We start from the raw sequence: 25881 nt of genomic DNA on the forward strand, positions 1-25881 counted from the left end.
CTTCACATATAGAAGTGTAAAAATGAGTCTCACACAAAACAGCAAAGTTAAAGCCTAAATCTTGCTAAAGAGGAGAAGTTCTAAATCTTAAGTTAAGCCATTTTAAGCTTTTTGGTAATTTTGCCCATTAAAAAGCCTACAAAACACTGACATTTTTCAGCATGTTGATTCATTAGCACAGTCCTGCACCAAAAATTTCAGCTCACATTGATCTCTGCAGTTTGCCTCAGAAGCCCTCTAATACCACACATGTGACTGTAACACAACTCCTCCACTGACTAAAAACCAGTTCTTGTGACCAAAAGAGTAATGATTCATATACACTTCTAGAACAGATATTGTCTTAGTTGTAGTTTTCAGCAAAAGATTTAAGAAGCTTTTGCTAGATTTTCAAACTTGTGTGCTTAAATTTCAGGTACTTGGATACTTAGCAAATGTGGATTTAAACCTCAAAGAAGCAAAGAATGTTTGCACATGAGGCATCTCACTGACAGCTGAATCCTATTAGCTTTGCTAAGACTATGTACTTGCATTTAAACATACGTTTAGGAACTTTGCTGGGTCAGATACTTTAATTTAACTTAATATTTGTTATTTAAATTTGAAAATTTAGGTCTTTGGTTGTCAGAGCTTTTCCCACACCTTCAGCAAATGAAAAGGTTGAAGCTGTACACAAAATGGTAAAGTAGTCTTTAAAATAAAATAAAATAAATTAAAATACAAATTTGTTTCTCTTCTTCTACTGTAAGTTTTCTCTACCCAGCTATCCAGTATTTTGATCACAGCCTTATTTATCCACCCAATTTTATATTCAGGAATCACACAGGGAAAGGCTAGTCTTACCAGCAACAGGTTGAAGAGACTTGGAAGATAACTCAGCATCCTTCTTTCCCTTATGATACAGCACAGAAAAATTGTTAGACTTGCAACACATGCCTGAGAGATTATAACAGGGAGTACTTACTGAATAACAATTAGATTAATGGCCAGATACTGATTGATAGTCAGAATAATGCACACTAGCATGCTTCTACTAAATATGGATGAAGAAAAAAAGTGATTTTCTTTTCATCTTGTCATTGCATTTCCTTCTCTAAGATACTTAATCTTACCTTGCAGATTTAGCTGCATAAAAATAATCAGGAAACAGAGACTTATCTACAAGTAAACATCTCCTGTTCCTATGAAGAGTGAATCAGATACCTCTGAAACGCAAAAATTACGCTGAGAAAATATAAAGAAATACAGAATATGTATGCATATTTATTGCATATACATATACACAAATGTTGACTTAAGTTATGCATTTGATAGTAATCAAAAGATTTGCAATGATAACAGCACTTTATTCAACTTTTTCCTTAAAATATCTTAGACAGTAAGGGCTGTCCATTGACGTCTCTGTTTTACATGTATTCATTTAATTAAAATAAATAAATCTTATATTATTCACACAATTAGTGCATTTTTACCAAAACACGTAATTTATATGAGTTGAAATGGACTATTCATTCACTGACTGCTTAAACTATGATGGACAATAAATGTAGCGGTATGTTCAGTGCTCACAGCTGGGCTTGTTTGCCTGAACGCTGGAATTTCTTGACATAAAATCTACTGAAGTAGTTATTGTTCATTTATTTTAGAAGTACTTTCCCTAAGAACTGAAAAATGATAACTTTGGAATATGGGTTTAATGTCCACCAACTCCATAATATAGTAGTGCCTGTTGCTAGGGACAGGATACTTCTGAAAAGTCAACAAAGAGCTAACACAGCTGCAGAATGAGATTTCAACAGAGAACTGTGAATTTGAAAATGTGCAAGAATTTCTATACTTGTGTTTTTGGCCAGACACATTGCAAGCATGGGCCACCTAAAACAAGAACTGTTTTTCACTTTGGTATTATTTTCTGTGTCTTTGGCATAGAATGCTTGAACAGAACAGTCACTGTGGTTTTACGTCTGCATTTGCTTTCACGTAAGAAAGCCACTGTTTTTAAATTTAGATGGTAATAATATGTTTCCAGTGACAAAGTAACATACAAAACTGTTCTGAGATACAGCTCGCTTGAAGCTGAGAGCAATGCAGCTGTTCACTGAGAGTCGTCTCTTCTTGCTTCTTTTAAATCTAGAGCATCTGTCTTTCCAAAACATTTCAGTCTTAAGTCTCCCTAATGAAAGCATTTAGGATTGCAGGAAGAGAAGTCTATTCTCTTGTGTTCTGGAAAGTATGCTTAAGACTGGGTGGGGAATAATAGGAAATGTAAATATTCTAGAAAAAATAATATGGGTAAAGCCCAGAGCAGGCTTCTGGTACTGTAATTTAAGTTGGAATCTTTTCAAAAACTACTGAAGTGGTTTGCTGACATTGCTGTATGACAAAATTGCTTTGGGAGGAAAGGATTACATGTTTGGTGTGGGAGTTCTGGTGCTAACCTGAGTCTAGAGGTCTCCTCCAGCATTTTCAGTGAAAACCCTCTGCTAGCCAACAGTGACTTCCAGCTTCTTCTACAGTAGAGAGAAACAAAAAACTTCTGCAGCAAAGACAAGTTGGTCTGCAGATTTTAATCTGGTTCTTCATTTAGAAAACTGAGCCCATTTCTAGCATTACGTGGGTTTTCACAGTTGCATACAGCATACTATTAATGATCCAGGCGCCTGTCAGTGAAGGCATGATTTTCATGGTTAAAATAGGAAATGTATTCATCTGTTTTACATAATATAAACAGACCTGGATAGAGCCCTGAAGGTCCATCCTTGTATTTCTATGCATCATGAAAAGAAGAATTGAAAGAGTTTCAAGGCATAACACAGGGTGAAAGGAAATAACTGGTTTCTCTCTTGGACTGAGCTGCTGCATTCTGTGTGCTCCGAGCAAGCAGCAGCCCTCAGAGGTAAGTGGCAAAAAATAGAAGAAGTGAATAGAAAACTGGATGAATACTTGCTTTCTGATGCCTGATTTTATTAAACTGATCTATCATATTTACTTGGAATTTTAACTGAGGTGGGTTGACGTTATCTGCTCTAGAGCTTTGGGAATTTTTTTAGTATTATTGAGATTATAGATTGAGGACATGCAGCAATTCTTTAATATGAAGAAATTCGGATTCCTATGAAATTTTCTTGTGATACATTGTCAAGAATACGTTATGTCTGTGATCACTACAAGTATAGTAATTCCATTGGTTTTAGCTGACAGAGTGAAATTGTTCTTACATACTTTCTTCTCTTAAAAGTAATCATACATTTCAAAATCATGAATGTATTCCCCCCAAGCTAGGAATCATTAATGCTGATGGCAGATTAATTGCATAACTGTGTATTACATGATGGTGGGGTGCAGAGGAATAGATGGGGAATCTTACTGCAAGTGTCATAATGCTTTTTAGTTTAGATATGTGGGATAACCAGTCTTGGCACTCTTGGCACTGTTGGGAGAAAGAGTTTCTCTGAAAAATCCATCAGCTTAAGAAATTTTACTTCTGTGAAACATTTAAATTGGGTCGGGTTGTCCAGCATATCTATGATTGCATTTTGCTTGATATTTTGGAAGATGCAGAATGTTTTTACACTGCCTACCACCAAGACATTGATGTATGTTCATTTTAAATTCAGTCTCGGTTGGAAATGAGTATATATCACAATCGAAAATGCAGTTGAAAAAATGTATTTTGTAAAACATGAGCTTCAATAGTGTATGAAACAACATAGTGAGGCATTCAGGAGATCTTTTTAAATATAAATTTGGATGTGCATTACATCTGAAATAAAGTAGTGAAATTAAATTCACACACTTTAGGAAAAAAAGAAAAAAGAAAAATGAAAATGAAAAAGTCAATTCCTTTCCTTTCTCACTCTTCCTACGCATTATTCATCTGGTATGTGAAAATCTGTTTATGGCTTCCACACGAAAGCAAAGCATAAAGAAAGCCAAAAATATTTTTGTTAAATAATGACTATTCTTTGGATTCTTTTAAAGGGTAAAAACAAAATGAAAATGTTGCCCAGATACTGAGAAAGCATCACAGACATAGTTTCAGATAATTCCATATTATATACTGGAAATCCACTCTATTAAATACACATTATTAAGATTTTAAAGACAAGCATGAAAAGTTCTAGGAAATGCCAGAATTATGGTTGCCTGTGCAACCATCATTTGCTTCCTTGCACATATGCATTAAGATACAGACTTTAATTGCATGATCACACACGTTTTTCTCCAGTAATCCATGAATGCAAAAGTCTTAATATATTCAGAAGCTTTTTTTGTAGTGCTTATCACTATGGTACCTGCTCCAAAATAGCCCTGAGTAGTTTGGGGCTGGTGTGCCTATCTCACATAGCTGCAGAATGTGCAGAGTATCAGAGAGGAATTGAAAAGCTACTGGTTTGGTCTGCCTAGCTTCAGAATAAAAATTAAAACAGCCCCAGAACTGCCACACAATATCAGATTGACATCATTGTTCATCAGTAGTACTTCAGCCAGTAAGTAGTTCTACTGCAGAGAATAACAAGGTAACTGACCGGAGTCAGGAGTGAAGATGAAACCTTTATCAACACCCATCAGCTATTTTGCACTGGAGAGACAGTGATCCAAAATCCCAGATTCCATCTGAGGCTCTGGAAGAGAGTCTGCTTTGAGTTCAGACTTTATTCTTTCCTGCTTTAAATCTCTCCAACTGACTTCTGTGCCTTGAATTTTGGCTCCAGGTCTTTCTCATTCCCATTTCTAATCCTACACTTCACTCATCCCAAGCACATTTTTTCTCTCAAGTCTTCAGTCTGGGGCAGAATTTTATGACATGCTTTGAAGGCAAATCCAGTTGCTCTGCCTTTAGCCATCTGTTCCCATTCCTACACTATAGTTCATCATCCTGCACTCAGATCCTTGTCCTTCATTTTTGCCCACTGAATGATTTCTAAGGCAATGTTGTGAAGAGTAGCACTGAAATAACACAGGTTAAGAACAGTTCCTAAAAAAGATGTGAAATTACACACATTAAAATGTCAAGGAGATTTTCAGTGGTTCTTGGGGCTAACATCTTATTTAAGTTTGCCCAGATACAATATTTCAATCTCATGTTTTGTGGTTTTGACTAGAACACTTAAAAGGATGTTGTATAAAGAGGGTGGTGCAAAGCTGTTTGGAGGAGGAAATCTACTAACCTGAGCAAATAAAAATGTCTTCCTTAATGAATAGAAATCATCAGAAATCTGATTAAACACATAAGGTATGAAAATCCCAAAGGTCTGTGTAGTGAACAAAATTAGATTGCTGTTTGATTTGTAGCAGTCAGTTTGCCTTATTGCTTCAGTTTGCTTTTTCTGTTTCTTATCTCTGAAAGCAATGTTTGTGAGAGGTAACTTTGTAATGGTATTATTGCATATACTAGAAAATATTATTATTTTCCATCCTTTTTTTGCACTTACTTTTAACCGAGGCAGCTGGTGAGAAAGTGAATAGTGCAAATGCTGTAACTGAATTAGGTGAATGACTGATCTGATACAGTCAACAGTTCTTAGTGTAAGCTGGGAAAATTTGCTCATTGTTTCCAACAACTGAAATTGCATGCAATTTTGAAAATTATGGATCTTTCCATGGCACCAGAAATCCTCCTACTATTTCAAACGCTTATGAAAACACTTTCATTTGATGTATATGTTTTAACTTCTCAAGGAGATAAGCCAAGGTCAGTTACAAACCTATTGCTGCATCTCTGCAGAGCTCATGACTTGAGATAAGCCTGAGCCATATACATATAGGGGCTGTTTCACTGTAAGTAGGGATCAGACAGAAATCACGTTATGACAAAGATCTAAAATAAGAATGAAGGTGTTGGAGGTATATAGCAGCACATGCAAATTTAATATCTTAAGATAAAAGCATATCAAATGTACCCAAGTGGCTTATTGCAAGAGATCCTAACTAGAAAAAAGTATACTATGCACATGGTAATTTGAATCGAATGGCTCTTCATGGACTGAGTTAAGGAGGAGTTTCTCCTTTGTGGCTTGTTCTTGTTTACAAAGGCTGTTAATATTTGCATAATCATCTCAGGGAAATAAAAAACATCAAGTGAATAGAATGGATTTAAATGGTACCATGGAAATGCCAGTTTTGAGTTATAAGAAACTCTTGAACATGCCAGGAGCTGATATTTTAAGGAAATGTATATTGCAGATGAGTATCAATAGCAGAAGATTCCAGCTCTTCTCATGTAGGCCCAATCAGTGCATTTCAGGACAGGACATTGGGGTAGAATATTTTGGACAAAGTAAATGGCTGCTTCACCAAACAGCTCAGCTTGGAACCAGCAAGAAAAGAAGAGACACCAGTCTGAATTTTTGTCTTGAGTGGTGCTCAGGATTCATTTCAAAAGAAATGGGGAAAAAAATGTAAATTGTTTCTAATCTGTGGTTAATTATCTGAAAAAAAAACACCCCAACCCCACATGAACATGCAAATACTGTAAAACTTAGGGTTGAATTCTGAGTTGATAGCACTGTATGTGTTGGAAGAATAAAGTCTTTACTGTTAAGGATGTGCTAAAATATTATGAGCCACCCATTACCAACGTTTTCCCTGATATATTCACCATTTTACTTCAGCCTTTGAAGTATTGTTTGTTTTTTCCTTGTAAGTGCTTAGGAAATGTATTGCCAAATGTCATTCCAAATAAGCCGAGTGTCTTTGAAGTGACAGGTCAGAAACAATTAAGGAACAGGTAAGAGAAGTGTGAAGGAAGAATGAGGAGTCACCAGGTGGCTCAATCTGGGCAGGGCACTATGAGTTATCACTTGAGACTGTCACAGATGGTGACAGTCCAGAATACGCTGGTATGAAGATTAACTTTGTCATTGCCATGGCTTATCAAAAACCAAAAGGAACAACATGAAGCACCGTATACCCATACTTTAACAATGTTCATAACACAAAACAAAACAAAAAAAAAAGAAAAAGAAAAAGAAAAAGAAAAAGAAAAAAGAATTCTTTAGTAAAGCAACAACTGTAAAAGTTAGCAGACTGAAAGCCAAGGTAAACTCTGCATTTCAGCTGAGAGCAACACAGTGTTACCCTCTGGTAAGTGAGAAAGGAGATCTGGGCACCTCCTGCCCCAGCAGCTCCTGGGAGCATCTCTTTGCTCTCACTTGCTTCTCCTGCTCAGCTCACAGGACCTGAGCAGAGGAATTCCTTCTCTGCTCTCTGTGGCAGAGGTGCTCACAACGCTCTTGCTGTTCATAATGTACCCACTCTTATACTTCAGGTTTACGGAGAAGCTGTGCCAACAGATGCCTCAGTCCAGCATATACTTACAGTTGTGAAACTAGCCCATGGGCACAATTATAACAATTACGCATGCAAGCTGGATAATGAAAAAAAAAATCTAATTACACATGAACTTGCTATTATGCAGTAAGTAGAACTATATGAGTTCATATATAGTGTACATAGATCTCCCTTGTTGGATGACACAGGATCAGTGCTGTAAAATTTTTGCAAACCTCTGCAATATTAGGCATCATCAGGCAAGTATACAAATAGAAGATGACAAAAGGAGGAGACTGAGATAGATTTGACAAAGATACAAGAGTTGCCAGTATACCGGAAAGCTGAATTTAACCTTCACATACTGAACAACTGAAAATGTGACCTCCCCATCATTTACATACATTGTATCACAGCTATGATGCTTTCAAAAACACTTCAATTCACATGGATTTTAATAGATACAAGAGTAAAGAGAGTGGCTAATATATTTGGACTGGAAAGCTTCATTTTGGTCATCTCTGCTGCTAGCTACCTCATCTTGACTTTTGTGAAGGGGGGGGGAGGGGGGGCTAATTTATTTATGCTTATGAGGATCTTTTCAATACTCTTGTTCCCTATTGTTGCCATTGCAGAGAAGAAAGCAAAAATTTTTAGAGAGCTTTCTCTTTCTTTCTTTCTTTCTTTTTTTTTTTTTTTTTTTTTTTTTAATTTAGAACATGCAAAATTAAAAATATACAGGAAAATGCAGCATAATACAGGCCCACAGAACTCTGGAGACCTAGTTAAAGAATACCTGTTAATGGAATTAATTTTTCATGCTCCACATACACAAAGGAATACATTTCAGGGAAGAAATAGGCCTGCGATATAAAATCACTCAGTTCCAAAAATAATCTAATGAAATGGTAGAAACTTGACCTGATGAAAGTACCAATTTGTTGAAGTACCCCATGACTTGTTAGCTGTACAAAAAATATTCAACTCCAGCTCTTGCTCTGTGATTGAAGGGCAAAATACCATGAGTGTCTAATGCGACAGCTACTAGTAATATTAAATATAACCACCTTCTGGTTGATCTGTTAATCTAATTACTTAAAACTTTGACATCAAGTATTACTTTAAACCAAATATAAAATTTGAACACAAACTATGGGTCACTGTCATCCCATCTTCCCTTGGGATCGCCTGTGCCAGCATTCTCTAGATTCTGTGCTCTAAAGTCCTCCAGCTTTACTCCCCCATTCTTCCCTATTCTTTATTTCTTTCTTCAGAAAGTTCATCTCCCTCACTAGAAAATACTGAGATTTTCTTAGAAGTCACATAACTTAAATTAAACCATGGATTCTTGAGCCTTTATGACTCACTTTACCAAGCTCTCCCAAATATAACCATGTGGTGCAGAAAATTAATTAATTTCTATTGTCTATTTCAATAATCTATTAATATCAATGTCTTCAAGAAGAAATAAGCTCTGTCACTTGCAGAAAATGACTATCAGACTATAATGTTATTTTTGGAGCATTAAATTTTTCCCTAGAAGTAGATCTCAATGTATTTCAAGATGATAAGGGTGTGATCAAGCATGATACTACCTTGGCAGTACTCATCTTAGAGCTTTAGAACCAACAGAAACTTTAAGAATACAAATTTCAGATGTCCATTTTCAGAGAGGAACCCTTGAAAATTCAGTCCATGAGCACTTTAGAAGGTCAAAACCTAGAATTTCTTTCTCTTGCCCTTCTCCTACTGGGAAAATAAGGAAAAAGGTTGGGAAGGGGGTAGAATGTAATTTTCAAGTCAATGATAGAATACAAACACCTGGCAATGGTAATACAGACCCTTTCTCTCCCTTTGTCAGCAAGCCATAAGTCTTCTCTTTTTTTTAAGTGCCGAAGAAATAGGACTGGGTTTATTTGTGTGACATGGTGCCCTTCATCAATTGCAAGTGCAATGTTGCACCTGCTCTGCCACTGGAAGTCAGCAATAAACAGCTGCAGAAAGTAAAGAAAACCAGCAGGATCTCATACACCTTCCTATATCACAGATAATGGCAACTTTTTTTCAATTTTTGTCATTCCTCTCAGGGTAAGATGGAAGATAGGTGATAATTGCTTTTCAATACAGCATTTAACAATCATCTGGAAGGAGGTGAATGCTATTTTCCACAGAGATTAGCAGAGTGAAACCAAATAATGAATAAAATGAGACAGAAAGTACAGCAGCCTGCAAATTCAGAGAATCTTAGAGCTATGTGGATTTAAACTGGTATTTTACTATGCTGGCAGTACTAAGTACTTCAGAAATTGCTCGTTATTCTATAGAATCCATAATAGAAGACAACAAATCCCTGAAAAAAAATTAGATTTTAGGGACCTTCTGGAAATGAGGGACTAGGATATAAATTATCCACAGTGCAGCTGTACTCTGTGTTGTGTATTTATGGCTTTTCTCTCATCTGGGGTAGAAGGACCCTTCCCCCTATGCTGATAGAGCCCTTTCTGAGCAGGGAGATCATCGCAGGAAATTTGCATTCCTTATCAGTACACAAATGAACATTGCTGAAGCTTCAAAAATAGCTTTTGGGTGATGTCTGTGAGGTTCTTTGAATGAAATATTAAACAGGGTTCTAAAAATGAATTCTGGTTATTCAAAGTAAACAGTGTGGAAAGAAAATTAGTATTATTGTAGAAGAGAGAGGAGTTGTTTACTTTTTATGTTTCTGCTCATTAAAAGTGGGATTAAATGGAAGGAGGCAAGATGAGATAGATCATGTGCCACGTCTTTCCACTGCAGACAGCCAGGCAGCATCATATTTGACTTCACCATAAATTCTCCTGTAGCTGCATGTGCTAATAGGGATTGATTTCGTTAAATATCGCGCTAGAAAGTATTCCTTCGCTGTATGTTTGTATGAAGTAATTAGCAGTGCCATTCCATCTGTGCCTTAACCCTCATTAGCCTCTGCTCTTATTTTCTACGAAGATTAATCTATTTTGAGAGAAATAATGACAAGAAATTATGCTTGTATAGCAAGGTCTCATTCTGCAAATTGCAAGAACTGTGAAGTTATCCTTCTGTTTGCACTGAATCTAAGGCCACAGTGTCAAAGAGAGATGATTAAGTGTGTCTGCTAAAAGATGTACTTTGGCAGTCCTTGGTTTTGCTTGTGTAACTGCGTGGTTACGTGTATATAGTCAAAACTGGCCAAGAATACAACCAGCATATGATTCATACATAGTGCTGTGGCAACTATATATCAAATCAGGTCTGAATATGCACATACTTCACAAACAGCTGTACACCACAATCGTTACAAATATGACAGGGCAGTCATTCTGCGTGCACTTTTGGGTCTGTTTGTAAGATCCATTACCCATTTGTGCATCATCAGCTTGCACTCACTCCAGACAGTGCTGGTCTGGCAGCTTCTGATTTTTTTTTGTGTTTATCATAACATGAAATACATCACATCGCAAGGCAGCTCAGGAACCTACTGGGCCTGTGGTCACGGTTAGAATTCCCATGGCTGCAGTACTAAGCTGAACAAGCTCAGAGGCAGTGCTGGGCCAGTACTCAGAAAAGGTTCTTTTTCAAGCACTGGCTTGACCTGAGTCAGGTCATGCTATATGTTGTGTTTTGGCTTTTCTCCTTCATAGAGCACTTGCCACTTACAAAATATATTATGTAAGATGGCACTGTTAAAGTTACAAGTAGTAAACACGATCCTAACCTGTGATACTAAGCTATGTCATATGCTGAGGATTTTTTGTTTGTTTGTTTGATTTTTTTTTTTCTTTTTTTTCATTTAATCACCAAAGAGTATCCAGGTTCATTTGTAGAGCAAAACACTGAGGAACATTTTCCTGAAGTTTGTATGTTTCAGGTGGCTTTGCATTTGCCACAGTAAAAGTTATTTGCCAAAAGTTTTATTCCAAAGTGCAAAGTGGGTGAAAAAGGTTGGGTTTTTTTTTCTCTTTAAATAGTCAAAACGTAAGTTAAACTTGCCTTTAGGCAGCCACCCTGGAACATTTTCCCAAATAAGAAAACTCTGCAATTTGAAACAGGAACATTTGGTTTCTTTCAGCTGGCTTGGCCAGTGCTGGTTTGGGAAATGCTCAGCTGTCAAAGCTTTTCACTTTTAACATTGACCAAATACTATGAAGTACTGCTCTTCTTCCCTTGCCCTTCTGCCAACTGCAGGATTAGTGAGAAGAACTGAAGTACCCTTTGATGGGAACTGCAGTTCAATTCTGTTCACGATTGTTTTACTATGCATTTATGCTTTCAAACATTATGAATACGAATATTTAGGAGAAACTGCTTTGAAATAGATGCAAAAATTTAAGTTTTAATTTGTGCTTTATCTTCATGTTATTTGAAACTCATCATATATGGCAGCTAGGATGAATTTGGTGTCTTACTGATAATGGGCTAGAACAGCACAGCTGAGTTAGGTACACTTTACACTGGTAAAAGGCTTAGTTGAGTTCAGAGCTATGATAATGACCATGCTACCTTAAATATCAATTTCCAAACACTCACTCGCTTTGACCTAGATGAAATGCAGTAATTTTATAACCAAATCCATATCCCAACCAGGCTCCCTGATTTTTACAGGTTTTTTAGTTACAACAGTATTTGTGTAATATAATGTATAATACTGCTTTTATATACATGTTGTATAGATATGCCACAGAGATACAGATACAACATAGAATATCTACCATATTTGAAGAGGACTGAGCACACATGCGTGCATAGCCCATAAGCAAAGAGCCCAAAACCAAAAGAAAGAAAAGTAAACATGAGGGAAAGCTCTGAAAATTGAGCTGTTTTGCATTTCCCTGCTGGATGCAGCTTCACTGCATAGGCTCATACCCTGTGGAAACATCTCCTTGCTGTTCAGGCAGCATGTGGTTGCTGCTGAAAGTTGAGTTGATGGTCCGTAGAGACCACAGCCACCATGTGATGTCTGATTTTGCTTCTCACAGCCCAGACCTCTGTACCAGGATGTCAGGCAGAGACGTTCCATTACTTTCATGTCACCTCTTGGCACAGGCAGGATCTCTCATTGTGTGTAATGTTAGCTCCAGATCTGTGCATGATTGTTTTGACCAGCATTACAGGTTTCATGCAGATCAAGCATGGGCAAATGATCATATTTCTGTCAAATCAGGCAGAGCTGTGATGCAGTGTGATGCCAGCCCTGTGTTTTTATGCCAGCTTGCTGCCAACTGTGGGAAGACAGACTATACTTGAAATGGCATAAAATGTGAGTGGCACTGACAAATGCTACCCAACCCAGCAAAAAGCTTGATGGAACAGAATTGACTGATCAACATTTTTTGAACACGTTGGAGATGGCAGAAGGAAATTCTACTATATCCGCACACTTTATTAATGGAACCATGATAGTTTTGATCCAATGCTAAATGCCATGAAGCTCAGCTTATTGGATACCAGCTCAAGACTTTATAAACCAGATCTTACTGGTTTGTGCCTATCTATCTCCTAAGGGACTGTCTACTTTCTGGAAGGTAGGCTCTTAGGGAACCTGAGTTGTTGTGTCTACTTCAACACTGGAAATCCATAGCTCCTTCCATCTAGTACACCACTCTTTGGCAGTGCTTCTTAGCTCTCCATTTTAGAGCTCGTAGTTGAACCAATGTTATAGTGATGTAGCGATCAGCAACCTGGCTTGTTAAGATTACTCAGAGGTGTCTGGTACAATTCCTCACTGTACATTTTACATATATCTCTTGTTTCCATTTCCTTATTAAACAAAACAAAGAATGAAATCATAAGAAATTTTGTTTTCAGCTTAAGCATTCTGTTCTGGTTTTGGTGGTTTTGCTGTGAATCACATGTTATGGTAACAAACCCATGTGTTTTTGCAAATATAATCTTTCTGAGTTGTCCTACCAGGAATGTTGGAGGCATGGAGTTCTCATAACTCAAAGTAATTCATCAGAATGGCACCTGAGCTGGTATGTCAGCATGGGAACAAAATCACTGAGCAGCAGCACATATCAAGGGAGCAGAATCTAAAGACTTGGGTGCCTGGAAGCAGGATATGAGCTATTGGATATAAAATGTCCTCTTCAAACTCCTGAGGAAGTATTCTGTTTGCTGATCTACTGTGACAAGTATTCTTAGATCTATGCCCACATAAAATGTCCTCATAGCTCTTATCGATACCATACGTCTGCAGAGACATGAGAGCAGATCAACACCTGCTTTGCTAATCGTGAGCAACTGAGATCCAGGTCAGGCTCACTGGACTGTGGGGAAGTTTGTGCTGCTTCTTTAGCAGCCATGCCTATTTTTCTGCATCAACAAAGATCTATGTTTTCCAGTTCTGCCAATCCAATAACTGCCAGTTTGCTTCCCTCAGCACTGAGGGACAAGCTAAACAGGCTTCTAGTATGTTTCCTCTGAGAGCAACTGTGTGTGGAAAGGATATCTTGGTGATCATCCTGCCTTATTTCCAAACAAAATTATTTATTGTATAGCCTATATGTGAACTCTACATCTGAGGGCTACACTGATAGCCAGATGTCAGAACCATAATTTTTTGTTCTTTCAAGCTTTTCCCCAGTAGCTTTAAATAGAAGAACACATTTTCCACAGAGAAAGGCTTTTCTATTAATAGCACTTGGAGATCATTTCAGCGCTTGAAAGGAAGAATTAAATGAGGTGCTGTTTTTTTTAACACTTTTTAAGATAATGTAAGTTTGTTCATTGTGCAGGCAGGACTGCCCACCTTCAGTTTTAATTATGGGGGGGAAAAAATCTCTCTCTCTGAGTTTGAAAACCAAAAATAGTGAATGAGACTATGTGACATGCTTAAAATAAGCATCTTCAAACAGTCTGGTCTTTTGTGTCAGTTCTTTCTCATGCTTTGATAATCTCATCTCAGTTGTTGAAACAGACTTGCACAGATTGCATAGGAGACTTGCAGGTGATTGAAAGGTCTTCTGCTTATCCAGTGCTGTGAATTGCTAATAATAAGTGATGTTCTGAAGGGCAGCCTCAACACATTTCCTCACTATAAGGCATAAAGGAGAAAATCTGATCAGTTACATGTCTGTGTTCTCCATGCTAAGATATCTCCTCATTCATTAAATAAAATGGGAAGAAAACAAGCCTTAGGCTTCCCTTGCCTTTTCCAAATAAACTTTGTTATCCTCTTATGTAAAACACTAAGAGGATATTCTAAGAGGCAAAGAGCTTTATACACAGCTTCACTTAAAAGCAAAAACATAAAACATCTTTTGTTCTGCTGTCACAGAAGTTTCAGTTATTTATTGTAATGAATGGGCAATGTCAAAGGAACATACGGTATTTTTAGCTCTGCTTCATCACCCAGTGTGGTAAACCAATCTGAATAGTTGTAACGCCTAAAAGCTTTCTCTGAGAAGAAAGGTTCTTCCTGCACAGCCTTGATTAAAGTCAGACTGCTTTTGTCCAGAGGATCAGCAAACTGTACCAGGCAGGAAGAGAAGTCCACATGCAAGATAACTAGTCAGATCTATACAATTAGGGAAAAGATAGCAAAAATCCCAGAGCTGTGTGTAAAGGTGGAATTGACACCAAGAAGAGGAGGGAGAGTCCAGGGAGAAAGGGAATAGTCTTTGATGGGAAGATGTAATTTCAGTGTGACGAGCTGTGTCTGACCTTATGTTCAGGCAGTTAGGACTGAAGCTCGGTATTAGAGAAAGATAAACTCAAGCTAACATGACTGAAACAGGAAGGCATAGCAATACATGCCTATCAATGCAGCAATACCGACCATCTCATTTGATACCGATTTCCTTTGTAAATGTGTTTCACCACATTTTTGTTTTTTCTATTCTTTTTGTTGTATGAGTCTCTTTGAACTGCCAATGTAATTTGGCTTCTGCTTGTTAAAGGTGACCTTTCATTCTTTATTCTTTATTACAGCACAAAATCCTTGACCTGGCTTGACATGACCTGCTCAGTCTAGTCGTAAGCCAAACTATGAGGGATCTGGCTTATTCTACATGAAGTTAAGGAATTTCAGAATGCAGGATGGATTTCTGCCCTGAACCTCCCCTGCTGTTTCTAAATGCAATGTTGTAGATAGCTCCAAGCAGATTTAGTTTGGATATAAATTACACTATATAGGAAGGAGTGGGCAATAATCCATGTTATCCTGGAATAGCATGGATCAGCTTAGTAAAGAACTGAACTCCCTTCCAGTTCTCATAGCCTGCGGGTTTGAGTTTCTTGGAACATCACAGGATCAAATCCAAATTGTGCCTAGACAAGTGAAATTCAATACCATCATTACACAAAACAATCTACAGAGTCAACATCAGTCTCAAGCCTCTGCCAATACCAGAGAGCAATGAAACACATTTCTAGACAGTGACAGGGGAATCTTAAATATCTTAGTTTTCATTACACTCGTAAGTAATCAGTTTTTGGAGCTAAGATATTAGCACTTCCTCTATCAGCTCCCATGTAGGTATCAGGCACAATGAAGCTTCCAAGAGATTTCTGTAGCTTTTTAGTGACATACCCTAAAGCACTTGCAAAGGCTTCTAAGGAGGAAGCAGATTTAATATTCTGGGGGGTGTCTCTGTTTCCAGCTCTCCATGACTCATGCAAGCAGCTGAGAACACAGTTGAAATATGAAAGCTGAAAAGAAACTGAGAAGAGGGAGTACTTATTTCACTTCTCTTCCTTTTGGAAGAACTGAAAAATACATAAATTTAGGTCAGACAGGGTAAAAATATTTCATGTTGTTTTTCCTTCCATGATTCTTAATCTTTGTGATACTTATAAAAGCAGACCCTGGATACAATTGAAGTGAACAGAACCATTATTTGCTTGTTAAATAAAAAAGTCATGCTGGAATAAAAATTCAGTCAGTTCAGAACAAGATTCTGATCAGTGAATTTGGTATCTATGTGAAACATGGTAGAGAAGGTTGGATATACCAAAGCAGATTAAGATAATCCACATCCACCAGCCTTTACCACTAAGTTGCCTTAATCACACCATGGCCAAATCTATCCATAGGAAAATATTGTGCCACTCAGAATCACAGAATCATAGAATCACCAAGGTTGGAAAAGACCTAAAAGATCATCCAGTCCAACTGTTCACCTATTACTAATAGCTCCCACTAAACCATGTCCCTCAATACAACATCCAGTCTTTCCTTGAACATCCCCAGGGTCGGTGACTCCACCACCTCCCTGGGCAGTCCATTCCAGTGCCGGACCACCCTTTCTGAGAAGTAATACTTCCTAATGTCCAGCTTGAATCTCCCCTGCCGTAGCTTGAAACCATTCCCTCTGGTCCTAAAAGAATTGCTAAAATATCTCATGTTTTATTTGCAGGCTGTTCTAGGGTGAACAGGATGACGTGGCCACTAGCCACGCAGTGACACTTATTCACCTTAGGAATAGACTGCAGACCTGTTTCAGTCAGACAATGATAATTACTAGAGTAGATTTGATATAAAATTAATTCTCTTGGCTTTGAGCACCCCCCCCCCCACACACACGAATTTTAGAAAGCATATTGTTCTGCTACTATTGTGAGGATTGTTGTCATGTGCCCATTTTTAGAGTGTGGATGTCCCAGAAACTCATTACTTTTCAAAGATACTCAGATGTCTATGTTCAGCATGTTGCAGTTTCGTCTTACTAGCGCTTTCAATTCCTTATCTGAATCACAGGATATTGCAACAGGAAGGAGCAGGCGGTGTTAAATGTAACACGAGATTTAACACATGAGAGATTCAATGATCCGCTGTCTGTTGGAACTTTGTAATGCCTGACCCTCTGCTCCCTGTGTATAAGTGTGTGTCTTTTTGATGACCCTGTGGATGAGAAGGTTGGTGGTGCCTCACTGTCTTTCATCTACTTACTATTATTTGCCTCTTTGGAAAATACCAGTGGATAACAGAACAACAAGATCATAAAAACAGTGCTCTCCTCAGAGAATTTCCCACACATCTGTGTCATGTTTACAGCATGTTATGCGCAGGAGACCAAGCTGTCTCTAGAATGTATTTAGCCATTCATTCAGGTGATACGACATCCTAAGAAGGATTTCATCACAACGTACATACCAAACAAATGCAGAAACTGTTGGCAGTTTATAAGCATTTCATAGGGAGCCAAATTGGATGCATAACCTTTAAAAAAAATTTAAACTCCATTTTATATCTGTTTTCTATCCTACTTTCCTCTGTAGCTGCTCCGTATTATGTCACATTTTAGTTGCCTAAGTATTTCTGCTTCCAAATCTCTAGGAATGGTCTCCCACAGACAGAAGGGACTCTGGGGCATGAATCCCAGAAAAAAAAAAAGAAAAAGCAACACATTGCTGCATTTTAGCAAGTGTGGTGCTATTACACCAAGGACTTGCCTGAGTGTTACACCTCCCTCTAGACGCAACTTCTATCAGAGATAAGCAGCAGTGAAGTGAATTGGAAGGGGCCTCTTGGGAGAGAGCAAAGGCTGTGTTTCAGCCTACAGTCTCAGAAGCTATTAAAAACATCATTTCAACTGGTCTATAGCCAGGCTACAGCTAATTAAACATATGCAAATGATTTGACGCTGATTCTGCAGCCCAGACAAAATCTTTACTATGATGAGTCCACAGCAAAACCTAATTCAAGTAATTTCTACACTTCCAGGGCTTAGCCTCCTGTTGCACTGCAGAACAGCACCTCTCAGAGGCTTGAGGAAACCATGCAGCCCTGGGAATTTCTAGCGTCTGTGGTACAAAACCCTTAGTAGATATGGGATGGATGGGACAAGGTTCAGTGCACAGGTTGGCTCTTGGCCCTCTGTAGAGACAGTGCTCATAAGACTTCGTATGAATGTTGTAAATCTCTGGAGATAGTGCTCTGATGTGACGTCACACCATGCATTGTAAATAATGAGAAGTGCTACTGGGACTTGACACAATGATCCGAAAGCATGAAAAATTCCTGATTAATTTTTATATGCCTTGGTTCATACAGTAGTCATGCTGATAGGTGAAAGAATATCTTCCTGAAAGAATATCTTAGGGAAGAAATCAGAAATGTCAAGCATATAAAGTCTATTTTTATGTAAGAGATTTAGCTGGAGTTGCCACTTCCCTGTTCTCTTTCCTTTCATAAGCATAATCTCTTTTCCCATTCCTGTCAGCATGGTTTTGAAATTTCTTTCGGTTTTGAAATCATTGAAGGGAGGTACAGCATGATAGAATGGAAATAAACTTCTTTGGCAAGCACAACACTCTCCCACTGCCCACAAATTATATTCTCTTTCTTTAATTTTTCTTCTTCAATTAAAGGAAGATGTTAAGTCATAATTTAACATACTGAAGAATGATGGAAATCATAGAACAAGGATATATGGCAAACATTTCAGTTTAAAGTGAAAACAGAACTCAAGCTCTGGAGACAAGATGGAAGTAAAAATGAAAGCACAGTAACTTGCATTTTAATAGAGGGAAGTGTAAAGACCCAATCAGAATTCAACACCAGCTGGTGAAAAGAAAGATGATATAGCCCAATAGAATCCTATGCTTAGTGGTAGCTGAACCCAGATCTGTTTGGGGTTTGGCTTCAATAAAGGATTCCATTCCCCTTTTGCTGTTCTGCCAGTTTTCTTTGTATTTTCACTCTGACATTTTGGAACTCCATTGGTCTGATGTCTGCACAAATTTAATATGTTTGATTTCCCCAAAGGTAACTCGATGACTGACAGTTATCATGTGGCTGAACCTGGCCCAGTATCCATCTTTACAGGATTAAACTGTATGGTGGGGTGAGGTCATGAACACAGGATTCGGTAATTCTGTAATGAATAATAATTCAGAGGACAGTGAGATGAGAAGGGAAGCCATCTCTATCTAATATTGACCATACAAAAACTAAACATCTTCCTAGACTGATTCTTGAACTTGCACCTCAGTCCTGTAATTTTCCTTCCCATTGTTAATATATTTCTGGTGTAACAAATATGATGCATCAGAGAAGCAACCTATTTCATGTCAGCAGTTCTGTATTCCAAATTAGTTTATGATTGCATTCAATAATGCACTACAGGTACCTTGTCTTTCCTAAATAACTAAACTGTCAGGAACAAAGCTTTTCATTTCACAAAATATTTAGTGTAATTTTTTTCCAAAATAACCAAAACATTCACAGTTCCAAATACAAGTTAAATGTTTCAAGAATTAAATATGCTTCTGGTTTATAAAATGCTTTTTTTCTTTTTTTTTTTCCCCTTGTTATTGATTTTCCTTCCTAGCAGTCATTCAAAATTGGAAATTCAAAACATTGTATGTTCAAAAAATTGAAATAGAAACTTTCAAATTGGAATATTCCATTGCAGTCTTTCAGAATTAAGGAATAGAGCATGTCTGCAGAAACACAGAAAACATTTTTAGAACAAAGAAGAGCTCCAATACAGGAAACATGTAACTAGCGCAATAAAGAAGCTCTTCAGTTTTGCTTCTCTGGAACATAACAAGTGTCCAAAAGCTCTAGACACAAACAATTTACCCCCATACTGTAGACCCAATCAATACACTCAGTTCTGCCTGCATTTATGGTGCTGAACTAAGGAGAAGGGAGCATTTCTGCTGCTAGACAAACTTTCTGCCTTCTCACAGGCTCAATAGATATAAAGTACCTTCTGTTTAGAGTGTCCTTCATAGAGAACTGCTGTTTCTTGGCTAAGATCACCACTGTCTGGGTTGCACAATTCAGGACTGCCCAGAAGTAGACATGGGCCCTTTAAAAGCTTGGCTCTCCCTGTGACATTCTCCCTATCATCCTTTCTAGAAGCAGACAGTAATTCCAGGCAGCGCTGAAGTTAGCAGTGGTAAAGAAATATCTATCCCCAAAGCTAAGAGGTCATTTTGATTCCACTCACTGTCTCTGCCCTCTGGAGAGGACCAAAGGGAACCTCTTCTTCCTTTTTTAAACTCTATCTGGGATGTAGAGATGCAGTAGCAGTAAAGAGACAAACATGGAGAGCTGCATTACAAACCGATTCATCAGAAAACATAGCACGCCTGCCTTACAAATTTGCCCGCAGCTCTTGTCTGCTGTGTTATTTTTAAACCGCCTGCAGGTTGCAGATTTTTGAGAAGCCCTTCTCCTTAAAGTACACACAGAGGATTTAGAAAAGCACAACTTCCATTACCACAAACCAAAGTTACCAAATTCCCAGCATATTAAAATTTATCATCCTTCACCTTCCCATAAACTTCTCGGTGCAATTTGTGTATTCACAAGAATATTTCCCAATAGTCTTATGGCACTTCCCCATGGCAAGGTCAGCACACCTTCAGTGTACCTCAGCTCTGCATTCCTGCTGTGCCCAACTACCACACATCAGCCTGAAGTTGCTGTAATCAGGTATAATTCTACTGTATCTTTGGATTATCATAAAAAACCACCAACAATAAGTTAGATTCAACATCAGTAGGAGCACAGCCATATTCATTTCCATCCCTTTGATATACACAAAGCAGATGAAAACTGTGTGATATATGAGGAGCTTTGGATGTGGATCTCCAGCACAGAAGCCTTTGCCCTCAACAGGATACAGCAGGGACTACAACCAGTTTCAATATAAAAAGCCAACAAGCTCCAATTAGAGGTAACTGTTGTGACCAACCAGTCTGTTGCAGCAGAAATGGCCAAGCAGAGCCTGGCCTCCCTGTGCTGGGTAGAGTTGGGTTGATGTGGTCTGAGTGTGGATTAAGCTGATGCTCACTCTGCCTTGTACAAGTGCCCCTCATCCTACATAACACATCGAGTTAAGCTGTCTCATTCACTGATTTGGAGAGACCTGATTTGTCTCTTGGCTGTTTATATTTCTCAGACATCCTCCATGTAGTTTCATGGCCTGGCCCCAGGCTAGCAGGCTCTGGAAGGAATAACCACATTATTCCACAGAACGGTTAGCATAATTAAAATATTGACTGCAGATTAAAAAATGCGCTGAATACTTCACAGAGTGGTTGGAGGGTTGGCAAGTCTTGGCAGCTTGTTGGCTGTGGGAGCTGGCTGATATTTAGATGCGCCTGCACCTTCAGCATTCATTGCTGTACGTGGGAACTGCTTTTTGTGCTGTCAACTTCTTATCTCACAAGAAGCCAACCTACACACAAAAAGAAATGAACTGACTGCGAATGAGGAACTCAAAGGACTTTCTTGCAATTCTTATTGCTAGTGAGACCACTTCCTTGTTATTTATGGCTTGAGGACATCTGTCTTAATATGCCTTCAGCTATTTTTATTTGTGTCCATCTTTACCAATGTACACTGTAGGAACTATGTATGGTGCAAATGTACAAGGTGATAAAACCACGTACCATCGTTAAATTTCCAGTCCCAGAAGGGCAGAAGGTGATGGAAAAAAACACGTTTACAGGACTGATGAAAATGACAGAAGCACTGTAAGTAGCAGGGCATTAAGGGAATGCTTAGTGCCTTTGCAGTATCTCCGCATTCTCTTTCTTAGGGAAATATCTGGTGTAACAAACATTGCTAGAGACACACAGCTTTGGGTTTGAATAACTTCCTGGTTCTGATTAAATCCCCTGCTATCTGGCAGAAATGGTAAAGTGATCTCATGCTGCCAGCGTTCAATAAAGCACGTGGATAATGCCTAAATCACTTTGCAGACATCTACATCTGAATGAAATGCAGCAGAAGCAGCAACTTGCCAAAGTACTGCTTTAAATGAGCCCTTCATTTAATCTTCACTCACACGCTCAAGAAATTCGTGGGGTGACAGGAGATGTTCAAGCAGCACTGCAGCCTCACAAACACAGACAGGGATGGCTGAGCTCAGGCTGTCCTGATCCACTGCAGAAGGTTCCAAAGACAAAGATCTGATCTACAGCTCTTCTGAGATGAGATTATTTTGTGAACATTTCCATCCCCACTCAAGGGATGTCACAACCAATGGCCAAATGTTATTTTCTGAGACCTCTATTACAGCTTTAAAGTAATCATAATAGTAAATTAATAGCAGATCTACTCTGTCATTTTCCATTCTCACTGCCATCTCTGTAATGAAGAGCAGCTCTATTCTTCAAAGCTTTTTTCGTGATGCTTCTCAATTTTGAATGTGCAATTAGAAATAAGTGTGATAACTTCTGGCACTCTAACTGTGGTCTGTAGGCTACTGACCTCCCTCTGTGCTGGGCTCAGAGCCAGTTTCTGTTTTCAGTTTCTTAATATCGACCTCCAAACTAAACCATAAACGTCATCTTGAGTAGACATGATTCTTTCAAAAACAAAATTATATCTATAAGTATCTTTTAAATCTATACTAAATTAAAACCCCAAGATAAACTCTATGGAATGAGACTGAAACAAAAGAAATTTACTGCATAAAAGAAGAATCCGCTGGACACATTCAGTGAGGGGGGCAAAAAAATTTCTACTCTTCTTTGTTCTGATAATGCACGTGACCAAGTTTTCAGTTTGTCTCCACTGAATGATTCATCTCTATTACCAGTATTTTCAAAATTAAATGGAAGAGGAGGAATGTGTTCATTCCCCTGCTGGGTTTAATAATCTTCCACAAATTGTTTCCTGTTTACTTGGAAATCCCCACCTCCATGCTGTGATTTAAGCATGTTCACCCTGTTAACTTAAAAACAAAACCTAGACGATGCTGTATGGTTTTTATCTTGCAGTCATAAAGCAGTTTGTGATAAATGTTTTTCCAGAGAGAAATTACTTGGAAATGTGCATATGTTCATAGCTCCACGTTGCTTATTTAGATTGTAAGTTATTACTGAACAACAAACTGTCATTCAGCTTTTATTTATGTACCACATCTGATGACTGATGGCAGCTTCTCATTCAACAACCACTATATTGGTGCTCAAATACAAATCTTAATGAAGCCATCAATAACCCCATTTATAGAACCGTGCTACTTTGTTTCATGGTACGGGCCAGCACTCGACTCCGAACAGTCAGTATTCATCATTTCACACAGCAAAATTTTGAGTGCATTTTCAAGACAAAATATTAAAACAACTTAAATTGCTTTCCCAGCTAAAATGTTATGTGTGAATTCCTGTGGCTTGGCAGGACGAAAAGGAAAGAAATTTCCCTTTATCTTCCTCAAGGAATAAATTCTCATAATAGCATATACATAGCATATATCAAACTATTCTTATATAAAAGCAAGTTTTATATATTCTTATATAAAAGCAAGAACACAAGTTGGTGTGTTCTGTGCTAGCTTTTGTGAAGAGAATACATGTAAAAGACAGCAGTATCCTGTGGCCTGAGAGCAGAACTGGCAGCTGGGTTTTCAGAAGGGACCTGAGATTTCTCACACTCTCTTTAGCTCTTCATAAAGGTCTACATTTTTCTAAATGAACATTACATTTGTGTGATTAACTGGAGCCTGTGTGGGCCCAATTTGCATATGTGTTAAATTTCTACTGCTAAAGCCCTCGGGAGTATGCAGCTCTGTGTGTTTCAGAAGACTCTAATGCACAGTTATACAGCCCTTGGGAGGGAGAGTAACACAATTCCCTCAGTGAATCACAGTCAGGAAAGAGATGGAATTAAGCATAGGGTGTAGAGATTCAGCACATCCTTCTCTCCATGCACTTAATTGCCTTTGTAAGTCCCTGATAGGTGGCTGCAGAGGAGATGCTCAAGTATTTGGCATCCAGACAGGTACTGTGAAAGACTGGAGAGCAACCGGTAGGAAGCAGTGGACAAGACCAAACACTTGTTAGCTGGGGAGCCTCCATTCGCCTCCCCTTTTTAACTATATGCTGAAGCACTTTGTCTAACTGCTGACTTTCCTCTCATTTCCCTTCTCAGATGAGATGGAGCAGTCTCCTGCAGTGCGTTCTGACTACTTGGTCTCAGGGATTAGAACTCCACCAGTGAGGAGAAACAGCAAACTCGCAACACTGGGCAGGATCTTCAAACCGTGGAAGTGGAGGAAAAAGAAAAATGAGAAGCTAAAGCAGACCTCTGCAGGTACGATGAGAACAGTCTGACTGCACAAAGCAAAGCTGAGCTTGGGAGAAATGTGCTTGCACTGAAGCACTAGTGATGACGTGATGTAAACCTAATTCAGAGGTTTCAGCATGTTATAGATTTATAACATTCAAAGCTAGAAAACACTCATATAGGCTGACTTTCTATACAGTACAATGTCATACATTTAGAAAAAAAGTTAAACACAAACTTCCACATAGACTGTTTTCACGGAGTGTCCTTTCTCCAAATAGGCTACAATTATGTCCCCAAGCATCATCACGCTTTTGTTTGGGGTGAATATTATATAGGTCACAGTAACATCATGAAAAGTGACAGGAGGAAACTACAGCATGCAAAATGCCTTCCCTCAAGCAGCTGCCTGCACTAGAGAAGCCTGGCACATGCAGTGCACACTCTCACTATTCACCAGGGATGTCCCAGATCAGTAAGGAGACAAACTTGTTTACCTTTTCCCCAGAGAAGATGACACAGTTCACTCCACTTTCCTGATACCATCTGGAGCATCACAGTGAGGGACACCACCTCCTGCAGCAGCTCCAATACACCGCATCACACAGCACAAGGGCTCTAATACCACTGCTATTCTGCTCTCAGGGTGATCAGCAGTATCTTAGATCATAAATCTCAACTCTGTGTGCTTGATTTTACTGTTTTAACAAAAGCAAAAGTACACAATCAGCTGACCAGTCCAAGTTCCCCCCAAATTCCTTGCATTTCTTTCCAAGCACACAGAACTTGAGACTGGAGAGAAATTCCTCATTGCAGCTCTCAGTCAGTTATGGAATACTCCATTGTAAACTGGTGCTGTGTCATGCTACTACTTCTTGCAGTGCTGGAGAAGAAGATGACAGCACGACAAGGTCGGGATGAACTCATTAAGAAAGGCCTTCTGGAAATGATGGAACAGGGTAAGTAAAAATTCTTCATCTTTTTTGATCAAAATCTTTTTGTCAGCACAATAGGAAACAAGCAAAAGAAGAAAGCTAACAATCAAGTGAATAAAAAGAAAACCTTAAGTTCCAAGCAGCCCATACAGTTTAATTTTTTGATGTTTTTTTCCACCTTGAATGCAGATCCAGCTTGACTGGATTTATACACGTTGTGAGTCTGAGCTGGTAGATGTATTTTATGCAATTGCTCTAAACCCAGCTAAATCCAACTGCCAAGAAAGTCAGCTACAACTGGTGCAAATATAAACTGAAACATAACAGATATATTCAGCAGGGAAGCTTAAAAGTACAGTCCATGACTCCCAGTCTCATAAAATGATACTAATGTGATGTTTTTCAGCTGCCTTTCTGGTATTCCATTCATGTGCAAAAGTGAAGCATTTGATAGTAGTGTCATTTTAAAGCCATCCCACGTATAAACCAGATTCAGTAGAGGTCACTGAATGAAAGAAATGCACAAAGGACTGTGGTTCTGTGTATCACTGTTTCCAAGCCCTAGCAGATGGTTAAGGCATCTGGGTGGCTACCTGGGTGACTATTCTACAATACCAAGTGAGCTCCCTGTGTTTTGGACAGCAACCCAATTGCCTTTTCCATGTAAACACAGATTAAAAAATA

The 25881-nt window shown here is 38.5% G+C and overlaps 1 protein-coding gene across 3 annotated transcripts in view; it reads left to right on the forward strand.

Annotated features, from left to right (window-relative positions):
• The window catches only part of PHACTR3 (phosphatase and actin regulator 3), an 87354-nt gene that overhangs the window by 21954 nt on the left and 39519 nt on the right, over nt 1-25881 (forward strand). For 2 of the 3 annotated variants that reach the window (XM_015881481.2, XM_015881482.2), the window contains exons 2-3: nt 24128-24289; nt 25144-25221. In XM_015881481.2, the coding sequence (XP_015736967.1) occupies nt 24128-24289; nt 25144-25221 (240 nt within the window). Of the gene's footprint in view, nt 1-2742; nt 2897-24127; nt 24290-25143; nt 25222-25881 lie in introns of those variants that run through there. The other variant, XM_015881483.2, reaches the window with a different exon arrangement.

The sequence above is a fragment of the Coturnix japonica genome, chromosome 20 (assembly GCF_001577835.2).
Source record: "Coturnix japonica isolate 7356 chromosome 20, Coturnix japonica 2.1, whole genome shotgun sequence".
Taxonomy (NCBI): domain Eukaryota; kingdom Metazoa; phylum Chordata; class Aves; order Galliformes; family Phasianidae; genus Coturnix; species Coturnix japonica.